Source organism: Hoplias malabaricus, chromosome 10 (assembly GCF_029633855.1).
Source record: "Hoplias malabaricus isolate fHopMal1 chromosome 10, fHopMal1.hap1, whole genome shotgun sequence".
Taxonomy (NCBI): domain Eukaryota; kingdom Metazoa; phylum Chordata; class Actinopteri; order Characiformes; family Erythrinidae; genus Hoplias; species Hoplias malabaricus.
Window position 1 is genome coordinate 25,757,621 of NC_089809.1, and position 21,880 is coordinate 25,779,500.

The 21,880-nt window shown below is 39.6% G+C and overlaps 1 protein-coding gene across 3 annotated transcripts in view; it reads right to left on the bottom strand.

The window, feature by feature from the left end:
* Window positions 1-21,880, bottom strand: part of LOC136708479 (matrix metalloproteinase-16-like) — a 72,438-nt gene that overhangs the window by 28,698 nt on the left and 21,860 nt on the right. For all 3 annotated transcript variants that reach the window (XM_066683065.1, XM_066683064.1, XM_066683066.1), the window contains one exon: window positions 17,038-17,342. In XM_066683065.1, coding sequence (XP_066539162.1) covers window positions 17,038-17,342 — 305 coding nt within the window. The remainder of the gene's footprint in view (window positions 1-17,037; window positions 17,343-21,880) is intronic.

A 21,880-nucleotide genomic window follows, 5' to 3' on the forward strand; every position in this document is an offset into this window, starting at 1 on the left:
CACTATAGGGTTTAATATCACACCCTGCTCCTCACAGAGAATACAGCAGGACTATAGGACAGAAGGTCACACCTAGCAAGCAGACATCACCAATAGTCCCATGTTTTAAAATGAGACAAACCATTCACAAACAATAGAACCAAAGTGAGAAGTATAAATACAATATAAATAAAAACTATTAAATAGCTGGGGTGAACAAACATTCTGTTTGGAGTACCCCGGGTTTTGTGGCACACACTCTGGCCTACATGCTTTAATAAATCTAGTAAACATTTAATAAAGTCTGTGTTTATTGAAACGGGTGCCTCCTTCAGGGTGTGTTCCCACCTTGTGTCCTTGTGTGTTTTTGGTTTGCAATTGAATGTGTCTTAAGTTTCAGTTGTAGTTTAAGCCAAATATTTTCATGTGAGCAGATTAATATTAAAGATAATTTACACCAAGAAGCAGTGATGGAAGATTTCGTATTTTTGCTCCTGGGCTCTCCCTACAGTCACAGAATGTAATTCACCCTCCTGAAATCATAGGTTGTTAATAACATGTATGTGACATATTTTGGTTAAAATACCACAGTGAACAACACAGCACCGTTCTCACCTTGTCTAAACAATAATGAAACCCACAGCTCCCCCACATCTGTTTTTGCTTAGTTTTCTTCCTTCTCTGTTCTTACTTTCACCAGCTTTATTTGGTTCTTTTGTTCACTTATTTTCAACAGTTTTGTGCTGTTCTCTCCTGTCTTCGCTTGATGCGATTCTGTTTACTCATGCGTCCGCTCATGTCGGCTTTACACAGTTTAACCTCACATTTTCTCATGGGTCTGGTGCTGCGATTGGAGATTATTAGAGGGGGATGGATGTTATGATTGTAGTGCGCTAGGTCTTGACATAAGGAGCAACACAAAACTACAGCAGCAAGTTTTCTGAATTAGGTAGACAAAAATAAAATAAAATTAAATTAAATTAAATTAAAACATTACACATGACTGCAAATAAGGACAAAATGTTCTGCATAAAAGTTATACCACATCCTGATGGCTACAAGTCTGTAAGCTCAGAGTCTCTCTCTCTCTCTCTCTCGTTCGAAATGCAGGAACCTGCAGAGTTTCTCACTCAGTCACTGGACACTAGGCTCATTAGAAATGGTCAGTTTATTATAAATGAGGTGAAAAGACAGCAGGCACACTCTTTTGTGCATTTTTCTCTTTCTTTTCTTCTCTCTCTTTAACACACACACACACACACACACACACACACACACACACACATATATATATATATATATATATATATATATATATATATATATATATATATATATATATATATGTGTGTGTGTGTGTGTGTGTGTGTGTGTGTGTGTGTGTGTGTGTGTGTGTGCTGCAGGGTGGAGTGAGGATCATAAATCTTAGTGCAACAAAAGACGAGTGCCCGGGAGGAGGCAGCAGGTCCTGCATGCTTATGTGGCCCCAGAGTCCTTAATGTGACAGTTCAGCTACAAATGAAGTGAGTGCAATTTTCACTTTACCTCAAATGTAGTCAGTTCACTAAAACTTTATGTTACTACCATTGGCATACACATATCGTCGCTGTCCGATTAAAAACACGTATCTCCATTTTCAGTGGTTTTCACTTTTATACGTGTTAAATATGGGTATTAATCTCTGTCTGTTCATAATATTAAAATGACCAATGTAAAGCTGACATATCACAGTTTATTTAACAAGTATCACCATTGGCTGCTAGACCTGTCCATCTCCTCCCTCCTCTGTTCTCCCGGTACTGTATGTGTTAAAGTTAACCACTGATGGCACGTTTACTCACAGTAAGGATTAAATACGCTGATTTTGATCAAGTAGTAATGATAGACTCTGCTTTTGCTAAAACCTGGACTCATAGCAGCAGTGTTTTAGGAGAACATGCTGCAGGCTGTGGTTACAGGGAGTTGGACGTGGCTCATTGAATCCACTAAAAGAAATCGGTCCATTTTACACATGAAACTTTTGGACATGTGTCTCAATAAAGATGTTTTTACATTTTTGAGCTGTAATGGGTCAAAATCGCATTATCTGTGGTTTATTTTTACTGTTAGAGCAATAGTCTTTTCCTGTTCCTGAAAAATTAGGTTTTTGGAGATACAGGTTTTTAATCAGACAGCGACAATATGCTCTTTATTCTATAATTACTCAACCTATTTATTGTTCTGTTGTAATATCAATTTAATGATTTTGTCTTGTGATTTTTTTTTTCTCTGGTATGAGAGTTGTCTTGAGTCCTAAGGCCTATCTCACATGTTTAAACAGCATGTCATATAAATAAATAAATAAATAAATGAACAAACATCTATTTACAATAAATGCACCTGATGCACCATATGTTGTGGTCGTCAGACAAAAAGCTTGTATATCTAAATATATAATTAAACATTTTAAACATTATAAAATGAAATATGGAGTATTTGGAGTATTAGTATTCATCTCTTCATCATGAAATAATCAAGTTTTTCCTTAAAATATTTTCACTATACTACACTGGTGGCTACAAGCTTGTGTTACTTCAATGCTACAGGGCTTAAACTTAGGGCACTAAACATGTCTTGGCTGATGGAATGCATTTACAGTAAGAGAAAAATAGTATAAATTAGATTTTTTTGGCTGAGCCATTGCTTTAAACAATAGCCAAACCTTGGGGGAGAGGCCTCTGCTGACCTTCAGCCTTAGGATGCTGTCTCAGCTCCGGTAATGGATGCAAGGTCCTCCACAGGGATCCGCTATTGCAGCTATAGCTCTTGGTGGCAATGGAGGCCTGTGCCTGCAGGGCACCCTGTAAATTAGTAGCTCTCCAGAGGAACAGTATTTCAAGAACAATGCCCCTGGCCTTACAAGCTCAGAAGAACCTCAGAGCAATCCGCTGTTCTTTCTTCTGTGAAGAACACAGTTTGATTTGTTCTCTTCAGCTCTGTGGTGCAGATGGAGGAGGTGGGTCTCTTCACCTTTTTGGTGAAAGTGCCACAGAGAGCGAGAACGAGAGAGAGAGAGAGAGAGAGAGAGAAAGAGAGAGAGAGAGAGAGAGAGAGAGAGAGACATAGTCCAGGCTCAGGAATAAGTGCATCTATTGAACTATAAAGTTCAAATTGCCCCTTTGAACATTCTCAGAGCGTAACAGACATTCCTCATAGGGTCCTATAACTGTTTACATGAATGAAAGTGTTCAAGTGATCCAATAAATATTTGAAATTGTTGGGTCAAAATAATGTAAATCAGTCCTTAAGCACATCTAGGGTTCACTGAAATGTTTTCTAAATACATTGCAAGGCAAGGCTTTGCATCATTGAAATGTAGATCCAGAATATGCCCCAAAATATACTGTATATTTCCAACAATCTGACAATTATTTTTACCCAAAGTTCTCCTCAATTAAATTCAAATAGGGTAGGTATGTTCCTACCCTCCACCAAAAGTTACGTGGTGCAGTTTATGCTGTGCTGAGCCCAGAGCACCAGTGACGGAAGGTGGTCCCAAAACCTAGTGAGCTACCTACGTAGGCACTAAGTACACAGACAGCTGTTTAATTACGCAGTGTTCTAACGGAAGTCTGTTCTCATGAGGCAGATTTTTGAGACACTCTAGTTGGAGAGCGACTGAATCACAGCTTGTTCCCGCCCACTGCATGCGACTGGTGTTTACTTACCTCAGCAGCTAGTGTCGCCTCAGCATTTCAGTGCGATGGATTCTAGTCTTCCCGGTTTTATAGTGATTTTAATTATTTTTGTTTTGGGTGAAGCTCAAAATAGACGGGAGTTGTGCTGGCGTTGCATCATGGGATTGCCTTCACGGCTGAGGAACAGTTTAATGCTACCATAAAATTTGGCCAGATTAAAATATCTCAGTAGGCAACATGTCTGAGGTGTCTAAGAGTTGGGACAGCCTACACTTAGACACGCACTGCCCGCACACTATGACATAAAATGTCATACGTCTAGCTTATGTCATATGTCTAGCTTAGCTATGTCCAGCCAAGTCTATGTAGATAGCTCACTAAGTTTTGAGCCCAGAGCCCTTATTACAGGTCAGTGGAAAATCACAATGATTCTGAAGCTGTAAATTTTATGTCAAAACATTAAGTAGCATTCCTTTAACAGTGCCCTGGTCCACAAATCACTTGATATTTGTCTGTCCAGAGTTCTGATATTGGAAAGAAGAAGCTAGGTCACACAGTCCTAATACATGACTTAAACATGCACACCCCCACAGAGAAAAATCAACCTTGGTTTATCCTGTCCTTATATGCTTTGACTACATGCCTGTGAGTGGTGTGTGTCTGAAACTATGTGTGTGTGTGTTTGCTGTTTACAAGCAGCAATGCCTGCTCCCAGAAGAGTTACATGTGCCCACTGTTCTCTGGTCTGAATCCCCTGGCTCCTGACGTGGCACCACATGGTCACATGTCCTTATAGGCCTCCACATGCCCTGGAAACTGCTGCTAATTGTAGTCTCTAGAATCTTATGATGCTGTTTGCTCTCCACCACAGCAAAGCACAGCCCTATGCAAAAAACAAAAAAACTCTCCTATAAATGGAAGCTGTATTGTACAATCGAAATGAAACACTTGAGCTTAAGTACAGAGCAGAGCAGAGCCCTTTTACACGGTAGACTTTGGGAACCTTGCAAATTATTATTCTTTGTTTCAGCATGCACGGTCATGAAAATTTTGAGGCAAGGAAAGACAGGAACAAGTAGGGTTTTGTTTTTCCAGTGCTCAGCCTGTCCTAGTAATTGAGTTGGAGATGGAAGGAGAGAGAGAGAGAGAGAGAGAGAGAGAGCTAGAGCGCTGAGTGCTCAGATTCCTGGCGTTTTTCATTACCCATTGCTAATTCCAGGTTAGATCAGGTTCTCAGGGCCGTTCTTGGGTGTGAAGAAATGAGCCAGTGCCTTTGGACAGACTGGCTATTGTGGAGAAGCCAGCTGCTTCTGCATCTTTACATTCGTACCTTTGTCCAGCACCAATCACTCCCTCTATCTCTAGTTTAGCAGTGGAACTTTCCAAAGAAATTTTCCTTACAAAATTTATTGGGCTCTAATTTCAATGTTGAAAATACATTTTTCAGTGTGGGTGAAATGGTGCAACAGGGACTCTGATATTTAAAATCTTACAGGGAAACATTAGTTTTGATCCCATTTTGTCTTAAAGACGTACAGTCTTGTCTGACCTGGTCTTATCCTTAATTCATGAAGGCACATAACAACGTGTGTAAATTCTCACAGAGGTATTCTGAACATGAACATCACTCCACTAAAATATCTCCCAATTAAAAACGAAATTCAACAGATTATTTCATTTTTATTTATTATTCAATTTTTGTTTCTTTTTTATGGAAAAACATTTCTATCATGACCATTTAATGTGAATCAGAGGTTTAACACATTTAATTAATTAATAATTTGGTCATAATCAGTTAAATATTAATTTAAGCCTAATAATAGCCAAGGAAAACAATGAAATCAAATTTAATAATTATTAAAAGTAATAATATAATACATAACAATACAAATAATAATAATTATTATAATAATTTCTGCTTGCTATCATGATTAAATTGTCACGGCACTGGGCTTTTAAAGGGAACGAGAGAAGTTAACCTGATTTTGGGATATTGCTGTGCTTTGCCTAACCACTCAAAATTTACAACTCTGCACCAGATTAATGTCTCTGTGCTGGGCATGAAAATAACATATCTCATAATATTTCTAATATTTGGGTAATGTAATAAGTCACCAAAGCAGAAACACACTCTGGATAGGGTGCCAGTCCATCACAGGACATCACACATTTCCAAGTAACTTACTTACATGTGTTTTTGTAAACCCACACAGACGAACACACAAAATTGTACACACTACTTGCTGCACCTCCATGCTGCCTCAATTAACACAATGCTAGGCAATGTGTGAATCCCAGAGTTGGCATCCAGACATGGGCTCCTGAATGTAGGCATCTTAGTGCAGGTGTATTTTAAATGATAAAAGAGAACTGGTACTTAGAACTCTCCTTCAAGTGTGCGGAGTGGTACTATTACACTACATCAGTGGCTGTTTGAAAAGATCCTGGCTTCAGATAACAGCCTACACCTTCACTGCTTGGTAACTTCACATGATATGAGGGGACCTAGCTACACAGGGAGCATGACAGAAATTAGGGAAAAATACGCAAAATAAAATAAAATTATAATGAATCCTTTTAGACACAGGCCCTGCAGTTCCACACCTGCAATCCTGCCACAAGAACTAGACTCACAAACCTTTCCATTTCTGAACATTTCAAACACAGACTCCCCCTCAACACCCACCCCCATAGTGGATAGTCTTGAAATGCCCACTGGCAATTTTGCACTGTTAATAGACCGGAGTAAAGCTTAAATGTTTCTGCCGGCTGTGTTTTCCTTCAGTATGAGTTTCTCTTTGATGTAAGTTGGAAATGCTGAAGGTCAGTGGAGATTAAGGCTGCCGTTTGACCATGCACACGTGGGTCAAGCTGGCCTGGACTCCAGCGAGCTTGGCTAGGACTAGCTGTGCAGGCGGAAGAGGCTGCTGCTCCACACACAGAGAACTAACACCCGGCCAGTAGGTGAGCGGCTATTTTGAGGGTTCACCTGGTGGGTGACAGCAGGACGCCTTTTCCTTACACAGCTTAGGATACGCAGCAAATACAATACTGGCTCAAAACACCTTTTTCCACCACCGCTACTGACACAGCATTCACACTTCTCTCTCTCTCTCACACACACACACACACCCACGTATAAATGCAACACATTACATAATAACAATCGAGATTAATTCAATTAATCAAGTGGATAACAATAATTTGCTCATGTATTTACTTAAAAAACATGAATATGTACTGGTACAGTGTCATCTGTAATTTTGATGCAAATACATCTACAGTAGGAGAGGGCAACCTGATGACTCTTATGTGTAATATATGGTCTATGTGCATACTGTACATACAGCACCCCTGCATGTTTCATTACAAATAAAGTCTAAAAAGACTAAATAAGTCTAGTTTAATTAGATTTAACAATGTACTATATGTATATATATAATTTGAATATCATGAAAAAATTGATTTATTTCAGTAATTCCATTCAAAAAGTGAAACTTGTATGTTATACTCATTCATTACACAAACTGATATATTTCAAGTGTTTATTTCTTTTAATTTAATAATTATAACTGACAATAAATGAAAACCCCAAATTCAGTTTCTTAGAAAATTAGAATATTGTGAAAAGGTTCAATATTGAAGACACCTGGTGCCCCACTCTAATCAGATAATTAACTCAAAACACCTGCAACTGGTCTCTCAGTCTAGTTCTGTAGGGTACACAATCATGAGGAAGACTGCTGACTTGACAGTTGTCCAAAAGACGACCATTGACACCTTACACAAGCAGCGCAAGACACAAAAGGTCATTGCTACAGAGGCTGGCTGTTCACAGAGCTCTGTGTCCAAACACATTAATAGAGAGGCGAAGGGATAGAAAAGATATGGTAGAAAAAAAGTGTACAAGCAATAGGGATAACCACACCCTGGAGAGGATTGTGAAACAAAACCCATTCAAAAATGTGGGGGAGATCCACAAAGACTGGACTGCAGCTGAAGTCAGTGATTCAAGAACCACCACACAGACGTATGCAAGACATGGGTTTCAGCTGTCGCATTCCTTGTGTCAAGCCACTCTTGAACAAAAGACAGCATCAGAAGAGGCTTGCTTCCACTAAGGACTGGACTGCTGCTGAGTGGTCTAAAGTTATGTTCTCTGATGAACAAGAGACGGTGTCAGAAGCATCTCACCTGGGCTAAAGACAAAAAGGACTGGACTGCTGCTGAGTGGTCCAAGCTGTCTACCAGGAAGCTTTAGAGCACTGCAGATTTCATTTTCCAACAGGACTTGGCACCTGCACACAGTGCCAAAGCTACCAGTACCTGGTTTAAGGACCATGGTATCCCTGTTCTTAATTGGCCAGCAAAATCACCTGACCTTGTGAGGCGGAAGATGCATATGCCAGACCCAACAACGCAGAAGAGTTGAAGGCCACTATCAGAGCAACCTGGGTTCTCATAACACCTGAGCAGTGCCACAGACTGATCGAATACATGCCATGCCACTTTGCTGCAGTAATTCAGGCAAACGGAGCCCCAACTAAGTATTGAGTGCTGTACATGCTCATACTTTTCATGTTCATACTTTTCAGTTGTCCAGCATTTCTAAAAATCCTTTTTTGTATTGGTCTTAAGTAATACTCTAATTTTCTGAGATACTGAATTTGGGGTTTTCATTAGTTGTCAGTTATAATCATCAAATTAAAAGAAATAAACACTTGAAATATATCAGTTTGTGTGTAATGAATGAGTATAATATACATGCTTCACTTTTTTAATGGAATTACGGAAATAAATCAACTTTTTCTTAATATTCAAGTTTTATAATTATATAAATAATGTACTAGTTTTCATAGTGTTTTTAAATAATTTACATGTCCATAACAAATTGCCAAATATATTTTGATGTATATTTTATATTGTAAAATGTATTAAAATGATAATTCCTTTAATATATTGAATACCACTATTCAAATTCAGTTCCTGGTTTTTACTATGACAGTTCTGGAAGGAAATAATCATCAGTTATGATTTTTGAACTGTGACAATCCTAATTGCATTATGGGAAACCTAGTACATTAAATAAAAATAAAAAAGAGCAAGAGCATTCAATGGGATGCTGCAGTAACGCTCCTGCAATCCTATCTATGTGAATATTTATTTATCTTTGTTCAAGGGCAGAGATTAATCAAGGTAAGCATGCCGTATACTTGCCAAACTAATATGATCTGATATTTGTCAATGTAACATCTCTGCACAACAGAGTTTTCTTTTGAATTATGGCTTTCCCTTTACCAAAACACTTTTGTCACCTGCTGTCAACAGAACTCTACCCCAACCCTCTTCCCATTGCATCATACATCACATCACAGGGTTTTAACAGAAATCAGCTACAGATTTGTTCTCTCTTTCTCTCTCTCTCTCTCTCTCTCTCTCTCTCTCTCTCTCTCTCTCTCTCTCTCTCTCTCTCACACACACACACACACACACACACACACTCTTCCTTGTGTAGACAAAATGCTGATAGCTATCGAGCCCATGCAGCCAGTGAATAAATAAGGCTTTCTGCCTTTGTAGTTAAAGGAGAATTGCGTCTTATCTGGCGCACACATCCCACCATCCCGCCAATCAGCCTCCTCCAAGGGGACTGGGTTCACACCACAAGGACACCACATGCTCTTTCAAGAAACCGGACCTTCTCCACATCTTGTCTGCAGCCCAACAGAGAGACTGAGCTCACACAATTCTGGACTGGAGAAAAACAGGGAGGCCAGAGGACTCACATCTTCAAGTGTACACACTGCACATGTTAACCATCAGTGAGGGAGATCACAGTTCATAACGGGACTCTAGTTAATGTTCCCGTTCATTAGATAAAGCACAAATTTTGCCAAACAAATCACAGCTGTGCTACATGGCCTCGACATACTTCCATGTGAGCCATTTCAAAGCAGGAGATTTGCTTTGAACCCTTATTTTCTTTTGGTTTCTGTACATGGATACATTCTTAACATTTTTGCGTCTTGTGCACTCTCCGCCTAAACTTCAGGTCTCATTGAGTGAGGGAGAGAAAACATCACCCTGGAATTTTCATTTCCTGCACAAGTGTAGAGACATGTACCTCTTCTGTGCACCAAGAACAGGCCTATCTTTAACAGTTTGAAAACTCACTGGATTCAGGGCCGTATACGTCAGTCTAGGGGCATTTCCTCTGAACACAGAACTATTTCTCCTTATCTGGGTTTGGGGAGTAATCTGGTGTGGTATGGTGCCATGCTGCCACCATATCAGCAGTGCTATAAACAGCATGCATACTTCACAGCTCCGTTGCATTACATGCATGTTTGTCCAAGATGCAAAGGAATTCTTTCCGACTTTATTCTTTTCATTCACTACAACTATAATTAAAGGTTGGCATCAGTCCCATAGACATAGCTCTCTAATTGCTAAAATATTCTAATATGCTAAATTTAAATAGACTATCAGCAGCTAGTTCAAAGCTAACATGCTAATGTAATGAAAAAAGAGTATTTTCACCTGAGAGTTAAAGAAAGAAAGAAAGAAAGAAAGAAAGAAAGAAAGAAAGAAAGAAAGAAGAGCATAGACAGAGCAATTGAGGTAATGTGTTACATTATTACCTGGAACACCCTTACCTTTTCTCCTAAATAGTACACAGTATTACAGCTAACTGACAACAACATGGCCTAGCATCATGCTAAGAGGAAGGGCCATTTAACCCAGAGAGAGCAAAGACAATATAATAATAATTGTGCCCTTATGTATAAGGCTGTGCCATATTGTATTGTTAGCAATAATATTGTCATATTTGGAAAACAATTTAAAAAATTAAATAATGTGATAACAATGATATTCTGACTTGTTTACATAATGATGTCATGAAGTTACCCATAATATAGCATAAAGTTTTTACATGAGTCATTTAGGCACAGTGAAGTACGGTGGAAAGTGTGTCTGAGGTGGAGTAATTTGCTCCAAAACAGTGACTTCAGTCGTATGAAAGTGGTTTGGTGACAAAATATCAGATGCACAATAAGCCATTGTATTATGTTAGAAGTGCAAGAAGGCTCAAATATTATTAATATTATTATTAAATATTTTAAATATTAATTAATTCATTTATTCATTATCCCTAACTGGTCATCCAATTCAGGTCCACGGTTCGTCTGGAGCTTACCCGGAATCATTGGGCGCAAGGCAGGAATACACCTTGGTGACCCACTCCAGGTGACTGTGTGGAGTTTGGTGTGATCTCCCTGTGTCTGTGTGGGTTTCCTCCGGGCGCTCCGGTTTCCTTCGTGGGTAGATTGGCAACTCCAATGTGTCCGTAGGTGTGAGTGTGTGTGTCACCCTGTGAAAGACTGACGCCCCCTCCAGGGTGTGTCCCTGCCTTGTGCCCAGTGATTCCAGGATAAAATATATATAGGGTGAATCAAAAGTCACAGGACACCCTTCTTTTAGAAAGGAAAGAGAAAATGACATCTGAATACCTGTTGTTTTATAATGAACATAATGAATGTATAAAGAACAACAAAAGTTTAGACATTTTGGGGTTGAGAGTCCCCTCACCCATTACTTGCTGAAGTATTCAAATAGGTAATTTCCCCTTTCCTTTCTGAAATAAAAGGGTGTCCTGCGACTTTTTACTCACCCTGTGTGAGTGTGTGTGTGTGTGTGTGTGTGTGTGTGTGTCATGTTCAATTTCATGAGAACCATTCAGTATAGTGTTTTGGAGAATAATGGGGACTATTTGAGAGATCTCTCATTAGGGTCAAAGTCTACATTAATTGTAGTTTACCACAGCCCAAGTATAAATATATCTTTGCTAAACCTGTCAGAACACTGCTGGGCTGGGTTATTTCTGGGCAGGCTTATTTCTCTGCTAACGTCTCTCTCTCAGCCATAGAAGCATCAGTGATTCAGGTTTGGGAGGGGGGAGATGGGCCCAAAACCACACACACCCCTGTGAGCTAGCACTGTTCTTTCTGTCTGCCCCTATCCTCCTAAGGGAGGTTTTGACAGAGCAGATATTATAGTGCACAGACACTGGGGGAAAAGGAAAGAGTGTGAAAAGAGAGATGGAGTGATAAAGAGGGATACAACAGGAGGGAGAAATAAGTGTGTGTGTGTGTGTGTGTGAGAGAGAGAGAGAGAAAGAGAAGGAAAGTGGGATAAAAGCACTGTTTGTGTGAGATATGTGTGCTATGTTCTCGTGGCCCAGACAAATGATCTTATTAGCTGTGACCCACTCTTCTTCATCCTCACAGGATAAATGCCATTTAGTGTTTTATACATCACAGCCGTGACCTATTTTCAGCGCGGGCCTGCTCCAGCAGCTTTGTTTCACCTGCCTTCTGGCACAGACTACATGTGTATGTTATATGTGTGTATGTATATAAACTTGCATATTTGAGTAAAATGAGAAGAAGAAATGAGACTGAGGAAAGGTACCCTCAGGTAAAAGTGTGAGAATAAAAAAGGTGAAAATGAAGGGAGAGGGTTAATAAGTGGTTCAGATGTAAACAGGAGATAAATGTAGATACAGATGGATAGATAAATGGATGGATAGAAATAGCCAAAGAAATGCAGAGTGGGCAGGGATGGAGACATTGAGTGGTTGAGTGGATAGAAAAAGGCAGGCTGGACATTACTGAGGCAGGGGAACAGAGAGGAACAGTGGACAGAAAGAGACACGGGACAGATGGAGAGGTAGAGAAGAGACTAATGAGGCAGAGGAAACATAGGGAGGCAGCCTAGGCAGTAGAGCAGAAAAAAGGGGACAGAAAGAGCAAAGACAGAAACATTGGAAGAACTGTCTTGACAGAGACATGTAGAGGAGACAGACAGAAAGCGTCAGAGGAGAAAAGATGAGGGGACATGGAGAGACAGAAAGAGGCAGAAAGTACAAAAAAACATGGACTGGAGAGTAGGACTGTGCCTTGTATCATTCATAATAATATTGATATACGTTTTAAAACAATAAAAAAATCATGATAATAGTGATATGCTGACATCATGCACTCATGCATAATATGGTCTATGTTAAATGCGTTTGTCATTTAGGCACAGCAGCAAGTACAGCAGAAAGTGTCTGTGGTGTTTGTTCCCAAAAGGGGAGTAACTTCAGCAGTGTGGAGGTCACATATGGTTTTTCACATACACAAAAAAAAAAAAACACGGTAATATATAAAATATGCAAGAAGCCTGTAACAACAGAACAGGGAAACACAACTAATCTGTTTCACCACCTCAAGCACCCAGTTGAGTACAAAGAATGTAAAAATCATAAGAACTCAACAGTCAATGTGAACTCTAACCCAAATTGACAGACAAAGCAGAGTATCTATTTTATTTTCTTTGTTACATAAGCCCAATTTATATTTCTGCATCAAACCTATGCCGTAGGCAACTCGTGAACACAAACCCTACGGTGTAGCCTGACGTGAACCTTTCCAGTAACATAATTACACATCGTACCGATGCGATGACTGTGATTGGTCAGTAGTAGAACGGACATTGTTTGAGTTGAACCAAAGAATTAAACACATATTAACTCCTCTGTTCCACACTACAGAGACTGCAGACAGAAGCAAATCCATGCCATTCTTTCCTGGCAGCTCATGTAAACTATGCTCTGTCGCAAACAGTGCACTACTCCCTAAACAGTGCACTTTAAAGACGTATAATACTACTACACTACTACATTGTGTAGAGGAAGATGTTTGACATTCAGCCCTTGTGGTGTGGCGGTGTAACTGCAGCGCGACACAGACACCAACGCTGTAGGGCCCTTGCGTAGCCTGTGGTATAGACTCTGTGTCGAGTAAATTCAGACGCATATATCAGCCTTTACTCTAATGCTTTAAGAGTATTTTTTGTATTGTTATTTATGTTTGGTGTTTATATCTATGCACTAAATAGTTCCCCCTTTTTTTTTCAGCTTGTTTACAATCTTGATAAAATATTGCTTTTTTTTTTACATAATAACCTATTTGAACTCTACTGTCTCTACTTAAATGCTTGAAACTGTTGCATTTATACAAAAAAATGTATTCGTTACACTGTTATAGAATGTTCTTGACACTAATCAAATATTTTTTAGAGATTTGTCATATTGCCAAGAATGTTGTTATTGCAAATAATATCCTGAAATATCATGCTATTATTTTAGGGCCATATTGCCCACCTCTACTGGAGAGTAGCTAGCCAGAGAGACAGAGAGACAGAAAGAGAGATGTGGGGGACAGAGAATGATAGATTGTATATAGAGAAGAAGAGGTGACACAGAAAGACAAATTGGACAGAGAGATTCTGCCTGGTGGTGAGGGCAAGCTGAAGCAGCACCGCTGCCCCACATGTTGGAGGAGACTATAATCCCTCACCCACAACTAAACAACCAAAACAAGCTCACCAACAGCCTTCCCTAGCAACAGGCCAGCTGGGGATTTGATTTGACAGTGTGTGTGTGTGTGTGTGTGTGTTAAAGGACATGTACACACAAAGAAGATAAATGATCAAATGTAACAGCAAAGAGTAGCAGAGAGAGAGAGAGAGAGAGAGAGAGAGAGAGAGAGAGAGAGAGAGAGAGAGAGAGAGAGGCGGACAGTCAGGGAGAGAGAGAGATTATGAGTCAGAGATGGACAGTGGAAGCTGGAGGAGAGTAAAAGTGCTGCTGCTGCACTGATGGACTGATGTACTGTGACTAAAGGCTATAGCTGGAGGACACAGAGAGAAGGTGAAGAGTGGAGCAGCAGAAGAGAGTGATGCCCTCACAAAAGGTGGTAATGTTTGGAGAGGAGTGAAAGATAGAGAGAACAAATGAAAGCTCGCTGGAGGAGGTGGAAAGGTTTATTGGAATGGAATGACAGAACTGTACTGGGGTGATGTGTCTCATCTTTTTGAAATATTGAAAACCTGAAAATACAACCTGAAGAACACCAACACTCTTCAAAATAAACATGGATTTTTCCCCCCAAGTGATATCTTAGAATAAAAAAAAAACCTTTAGGATGCTTTTCAACATCTTTTTTATAAAACAGTAAATCCAGGTCAAGAACTAAATTAGCTCCTTTATTTTGAACACTTCTGAACAATTTGGTTTTGGTGTTATTCATATTAAACAGAGAAACTGAACCTGATACAACAGAGCTTGTGATGCCTGTAGAGGAGCTGGACCAATCAGAAGCAACCAAAAACTCAAATAACATCACAAGCATGACCGACAAGCATTAGTTCACAACTTGCTCAAGGTTTCCAGGCTCAAGCCAGAAAAAGTGAGTATGGCCAAAACAACAAGCTTCATGTACAGAACATAATCACAATTTAAAAGATAATTTGATATTTCCACACATGCTGTTAGGCCCAATGGCAAAATAAATAAATAAATAAATAATAGCACACCATTGGACTACATCCTGTCAAAAAAACTACATCCAGGGTAAGCACAAAGAGAAGCACTGTTGGATGAAGTAATCCTCCTCAGTGTATTAATACCATAACCAGGTGATGGCCAACAAACGACAGCTGTAGGCCAAGCTAAAATGGATCTATAAAGGAACTTAAAGGGACTGTTTGAGCTCGGTCAGTGTTATTGATTCAGACTGGTCATGTGAGAGCTCAGGTAGAGAAGAAACCCGATAGCACTCACAGTCCTGCAGGTCACAGACAGTGAAACACACACCATCTCTCTCTCTGTCTCTCTCTCTCTCTCTAAACATGTAAAACACCCTATAAGTTATTATAATTATCATTATAAAGAAAAGTGAATTACTGTGGTAAAAAAAAATGTATAATAAAAAAATTAGGTATATTAAATATTTAATTTTTCAAAAAGCTCACAAAGATATTTAACTCTATTGTTATGGTTATGTAAATCAATATAGTAATATATAAATATACATTGATATTTCAATACTATAACGATATAATATATCATATATAATATATAATGAACACTACCACTGAATAAGCATTAACTTAAGTTAATAGCCTTGAATTTTAATGTGTAATTTATTTCATTATCATTTTATATCTTTATGAATACATGAAACCTATTATATTAAATTAATATATTGTTTCTTTTTTAAACTCACGTTGGACTAATAAACATAGGTTAACCCAAGGACAAAAGTGTGCTGATATAATGTAAATACATATGAAGATATTGTAAGTCATAGCATTTTTTTTTTCCACAGCAACATCGCAAATACAGGTACACATTAATTCTGGGCATGTACTTGGTCCTTCAGAGTGAAAACATGAAGCTGTGTGTGTGTGTGCAAGCATGCATGTGTGTGTGAGTAGCCTCATTGCTGCAAGCCATGGTGAGTCAGAACACCAAGCCTTCGAGATTCCTCTCCTCTGCTCCTCTCCTCTTGTCCTTTAGACATCTCCATATGCCATACGGGGGGGGGGGGGGGGGGACCTCCAGCACACACGTACCCCAAAACACACACACACACACACATATCCCACTGTCACAGGCACACACCACCCTAGGTCACTGTCTCAGATGAAATATGCATGCCTGTACCCCTACTCGACAGCATGCTCTTTTTTCTTTGCATTGGATGTATAATTCAATCTAATGCATAATTCCATGTCTTCCACATGCAGCGAGCTGGATCTCCAAAATCAGCCCCATCAATATTGGATAGAGGGAGAAAGCGCGGATGAATCACCGGCACTCTGGCAAATGCTTCTCCAGCTCATTATCACTGATGGCTCGCAATAGAGCGCTTCCTGCAACCCACGGGGAAAATCTTTACTGCCACATCAAGGCCTACAATGGGATTGAATCTGCCTTCCCCCTTACCCATAGTGATAAGAACCTGAAAGTGCCTCCAGCCAGCACTGCTGCTGCCTTTAACACAGCCTTAAATGACTTTATTGGACAACAGATTTACTTACTGTAGGTAGGAAACAGTGCTTTATTGCAGTCATTCTTTATTCAAACTGCTTGTTAACATATTCTAATGTGTACTACATTACAACCCAGGCTCTGCCACATTCAGATTCAAATGCTACTATATGTGGATGGAGCAGTAGCCTCAGAAACATTCTACTGGGCTTAAGCATGTCGGTGTGAAATGGGTCATCTTTTCCTGGCAGTGCTGACAAGATGAAACCTAACACAGTCTGCCTCCAGGGCAGCTTTTCACTTGGTTAAAATCTGAGATCTTAGATAATCATGTCGTACCATGTATGAACTCATGGCTTTCACTCTAGGTGATTTTGCACTTGGCTAATGGGAACATCTGATATGAACCGTCTTTAGCATCAGAGCATCAGCATCAGCATCAGAGCTAGGTAAAGCTGTAGAGCTCATACAGGAGCTGTCCAATGTACCAGCCTCACTCACCGTCATGGTTAGGGTTCCCCAGGGTCCAAGGCTCATCTGAGTCAAAATGAGTGTCACCCCCGATGCCAGGCCCAGGGAAGTAGGCATGTGCCAAAAAGCCCCCCTCTCCATCGAAAGGTGAGCTGTCTCCGTGAAATCCGGAGGCGAATATGATCGTAATGTCCACATCTTTCTTATTTCGCTCCAGCTCGCTGTAGGGCACAGCCTCGAAGCGCAGCGGCGTTACGTTCTGCCACACCTCGAATGCCCGGCGGATGGCATCGTGGGTCTCCTCTGCGCCTACCTTAGGTGTGACGTTCTTAATGCTGCAAAAGAAAAAGACATAAAATAGATTGCATTTAATATGATTCTCTGATTATTTGCTAAGAATAGGGTAGTTGCACAATACTGTAACCAATTAAAATGGGAATCTTCAAAGATCAGAAAATGATGTATTTTGGTTTTTTACTTTGTCCAGCTAATGTCAAGATCAGACTATGCATGTTTAGTTCAGTTTTGATGTGACTTGTGATATTTGATACATTTCCAGCATCAGACCCGCACATGAGCATCAGGAATAAGGAATGTGTTTACTGTTTACTGTGACATACTCATAGAACAGCAATGTGACAGCTTCTGTGACATATTCCTTGATGTTGACCAATAAGAAAACAAAGCACACTTTAGCACACATAGGTAAACATGAAAAAGAGACAGAGGAACACTGCTGCTGCTGTGAGGTGGAACAATGAAACTGAGGAAAGAAGTAATATTTTACTTCTTGATGTAAACACAGACTAAACCCTGAAGCTTCTTGTTTGTAACATTCTTGACACTACACATTACTTCAAGTTCTCTTTGAAGGATAGCCAGCCCACAGTGTCCTCTCTGTGACACCCAGGAATGCGTCCACAATCTCTTTGTTCCCCTCTTCTTCTGATTTTTTTTTCCAGAATACAGAACTGCTAGCATCACAAACAGTGCTTCTTTAGCCACAAAGGACAGTTTCTTTACCCGCCTCCACAACGAGCTATCAACACACACAAGAACACCAATAATGACTGGTCAGCATCAATCATGTAATGTAACCAGTCTTCTGACAAAAAACATGCTATGAATTTATAGCACATTGATTGACAAAATCTGACATGGTGACCATCCTTAAAGTAAAAAAAAATAGCGTAGTCTGACTCCAGCATAACAATGCATTTACACTGCTCCAGTGTGTCGACGCACCGCAACGTATCCCACTCATTTTCAATGGAAAGCGTTGGTTCTGTCAGACACAGCCATGCAGTGCATTATGGGTCTGACGCGTCAAGATCGGGGATGCAGTGCGGTAGAAAGCTGAGCCAAGGTTAACTTTATGCAAAACAACGCAATGCGTCTATCCAATCAGAAGATAGCCGGTGCTTGCCTGATAGGTGCAAACACCCACTTGTGATTTAATTGAACGACTCAGGGAACACCTCTGTTTATGCCCACATGCGGCCAGTTGGAGAGGTCAGATGTGTTCACCTTCATCAACGCACCGGAGCAGTGTAAATGCACCATTAGACTCTATCAATTATGATCCTTTCAAGGTGGAAGATGAATACTCCTCGGAGATGTAAAGCCAGCCTCTGTTTAAATGCTGTCAATAATCAGCTCAACACACTTAGTGAAAACATTAACTGCCCAGTTCTGGAATGTTAACAGATGCCTGTGTATGTTGGCACAATGCTGAGTATAGGGGACAGTGAGGTCCACGCCAGGCCATGAAACACATCCTGAGAGTTCAAAGCAAATTCTGTTCTCTACAGTTCTGGCTTTTCATGTCTGTTAAATCCCTGGCTTCAAACTCACAAGCTCCTGATGATATGACCAACCTTTAACCTTTGGACAGCTCTGCCATTCTGGTTTTGTCTTTTGTTTAAAAATCTTAATTAATTTTTAGAATAATGGATAGATTTCTTTAGGGCACAAAAAGGACTGATAAAGACAAACCTAGATAAGACAGCAACACATCATCAGTATCACAGTTACACCACACAGGCCACACCACCGTGCTGCAGCCCAATTCACAGCGCGTTATTATTTTTTAAATTCCATCATGAAGGAGATATTTCATAATTTCAAAAAGAGCAATTAAATTCCCAAAGACAACTTTCAGTGAAACAGTTTATTGCAGATGCTCAGTGTAGTTTGAAAGACTCCTAAAGATTCCTTAAGAGAAAGAAAGAATGAAAGACATACAGGTTTGAAGAGAGAGAGAGAGAGAGAGAGAGAGAGAGAGAGAGAGAGAGAGAAATAAAAAGACAGCATAACTCTCCTGCTGCTGCTGAAGGTGCTGCAGGTGTTGAAAGAAGTGCAGAACTTCCTGCGGCTGGAATTTATTTTCTAATTAAGGATTATCAACAGCTCACTGCTCAGCCAGCGCTGCCGGCCTGGGCAATTTTCAAACCTCTTTTTATAAAAGCCTGAAATAAGGCGAATATCTTCAATTCTTTTTTTTCCTTAAGTATTTCACTCCAGCAAACTGCTTAATCTTTTGGCTGTTTAAGTACTTGAAGCAGTTAAAGGAATATTTCAGCATTTTGCTTGTAAAAAAGTTTTAATTTTTCACAGTTTTTAAAGATTTGAAAACTATTTTATAATTATTTTTTTTAAATAAACACCTTTAAGTTAGATACAGTACAAACATACTCCATATTCTACTTTGGGGCATGGAATGAGAAAAGGAAAATTGCTTTTTAGAGATTCTAATATACACTTAATGCAGAGGTGCATTGTTCCCCAACAGCCAGGCTATTACATTTTACAGACCTGATAAAAACAGAATGGATGTAAACTCATTACGCGCCAGAGACTATTTCACTGCTCTGCTCTTGTTTTAATGTTGCTGATAGAGATGCATTTTTATATATCATCATTTTTGTTCACTGCAGACGAGCTTGTGAAATGTTCTTCCACTCTAACTTTGGAACACACAGAACTGAAATTAATACTGCCAGAATGCAACATTTTTGGACAAATAAAAAAAAAATAAAATGATGTGCCAAACTTATCAGAGTAGCTGTATGTAAATTGATTATGACATGGCATTACCTCAGGGATGGCTTGGGAATGCCCACACCTATATAAGTTCTGAGGTGTTATCTTGTGAGTGAGGCTGACCACTGGCCAATATGCTTATGGAAAGGAGACAGATGTGTACTGGAGACAGGCCAGTCAAACACATACACTCTGGGTCTCCAAAGCAAGCACAAGCAAAAAAGTGGCCTAGCCTAATCTTGCTGAAATAAGCATAGAAAAGTCACTTTTTGATGGCAGTCTACTTGTCTCTATAATCCTAGTATATTCTTCCATGTCAATGATGACTTCACACATATATTTCATCAATATCATGGGCAACGGTGCATCAAGACATGATAATGCTGCTGCACCATACTTTGCTCATAACAGCCTGGATGGTACCTTTCTTTAGCACAGAGTACAGGACAACCTTTCACACCATCTGAGGTGTTTCTGCATAAAATTGATGTATGGCTTTCTCCTTGTTTAATAGAGTTTCAAGTTGCATTTCTTGATGCAGCAGCAGACTTTGTTATGTGACAAAGAACTAATTTTCCAAAGTACTCCCAAGCCCATGCGAGTATTTTTATCACAGTAGCACTCTTGCAATGCTGTCTGAGGACTCAAAGTCAGGCAGTTTCAACAGTTGTTTCTTAAGAAATAAGATAAGAAAAAACTTTATTGATCCTGAAGGAAATTGTAATGTCACAGTACTGTACGTAGTGCACTAGGGAAGACTTACAGAAAGAAATAACCATAAATAGTGCGGGGATATAGTAGTGGGTTGCAGGACTAATAAAGTGTGGTACAACAGTTCTATGAACCTTAATATATTAAAATTGGGTAGGTTCTATATACAGTTAAGTTCTTGTATATGACACAAGAGCAGCCTTAGCAGGTATTGCACTAAGAAACATAAGTGATGATATATATTACAACACAAGTGAAAAATGTCTATATACACGAATGACAATGTACATGTAAAAAACAGAGCAGGTTTGGTTTGCTCTTTATGGATTGAGATATAAACACACTCATAAAGCATTATAAATTATTCTAGATTTCTTCAAAGACAAAAACTGCCATGTCCCTTTAAGTTCTCATATGGAAATGTTGTATGCAGTTGGAGGTTTGTAGATATCTCCTGGGTCTGGACACAGGGCAGCCTAGCAGGACAGTTGTCAGTGTGTGCAGGTTTACTACAGCTCAGAGCAGGTTTTTCATTCACATGGATCAAACCACAGGCGCCTCTCACCTACGGAAGAATTCAGCTATTTTAAAACCACCTACCGGTCATCTCTGCTGTGCAATATTGACATGAATCAATATTTCATATCTCCATCTACACTTACTACATCATTCTCTCTCAACTCCCCCACCCCCAACACACCCCAACCTCGAACTAACACACACACACACACACACATACTCACAGCACCTCTCTTTTTTTGACCTGCAGTTTGGTAGTCTGGAACACTCTCTTAGTTTTTGTGAAAAATATGTTCCAATTGTTCTTCTTATTGCAGTCACACAAGACAAAAATTTCATTAACCAATAGTAGGTAAATGGATATTTACTTTATGGTAACAACACCCCTTTACTGCAGTAAGAGCTTCTAATCTTCAGGAAAGCTCTAGACTAGATGTTGGAAAATTCTATGACTATTTGATGCCATTCAGCCGTAAGAACATTACTGTGATCAGGTCCTGAGTTTTGATGATTAGTTATGGATCACAAACACCATCTCACCCTATAGGTGTTGTTCCACTAGTCCACAGCCCAGTGCTTGGGATTTTATAATCCTTTAGCA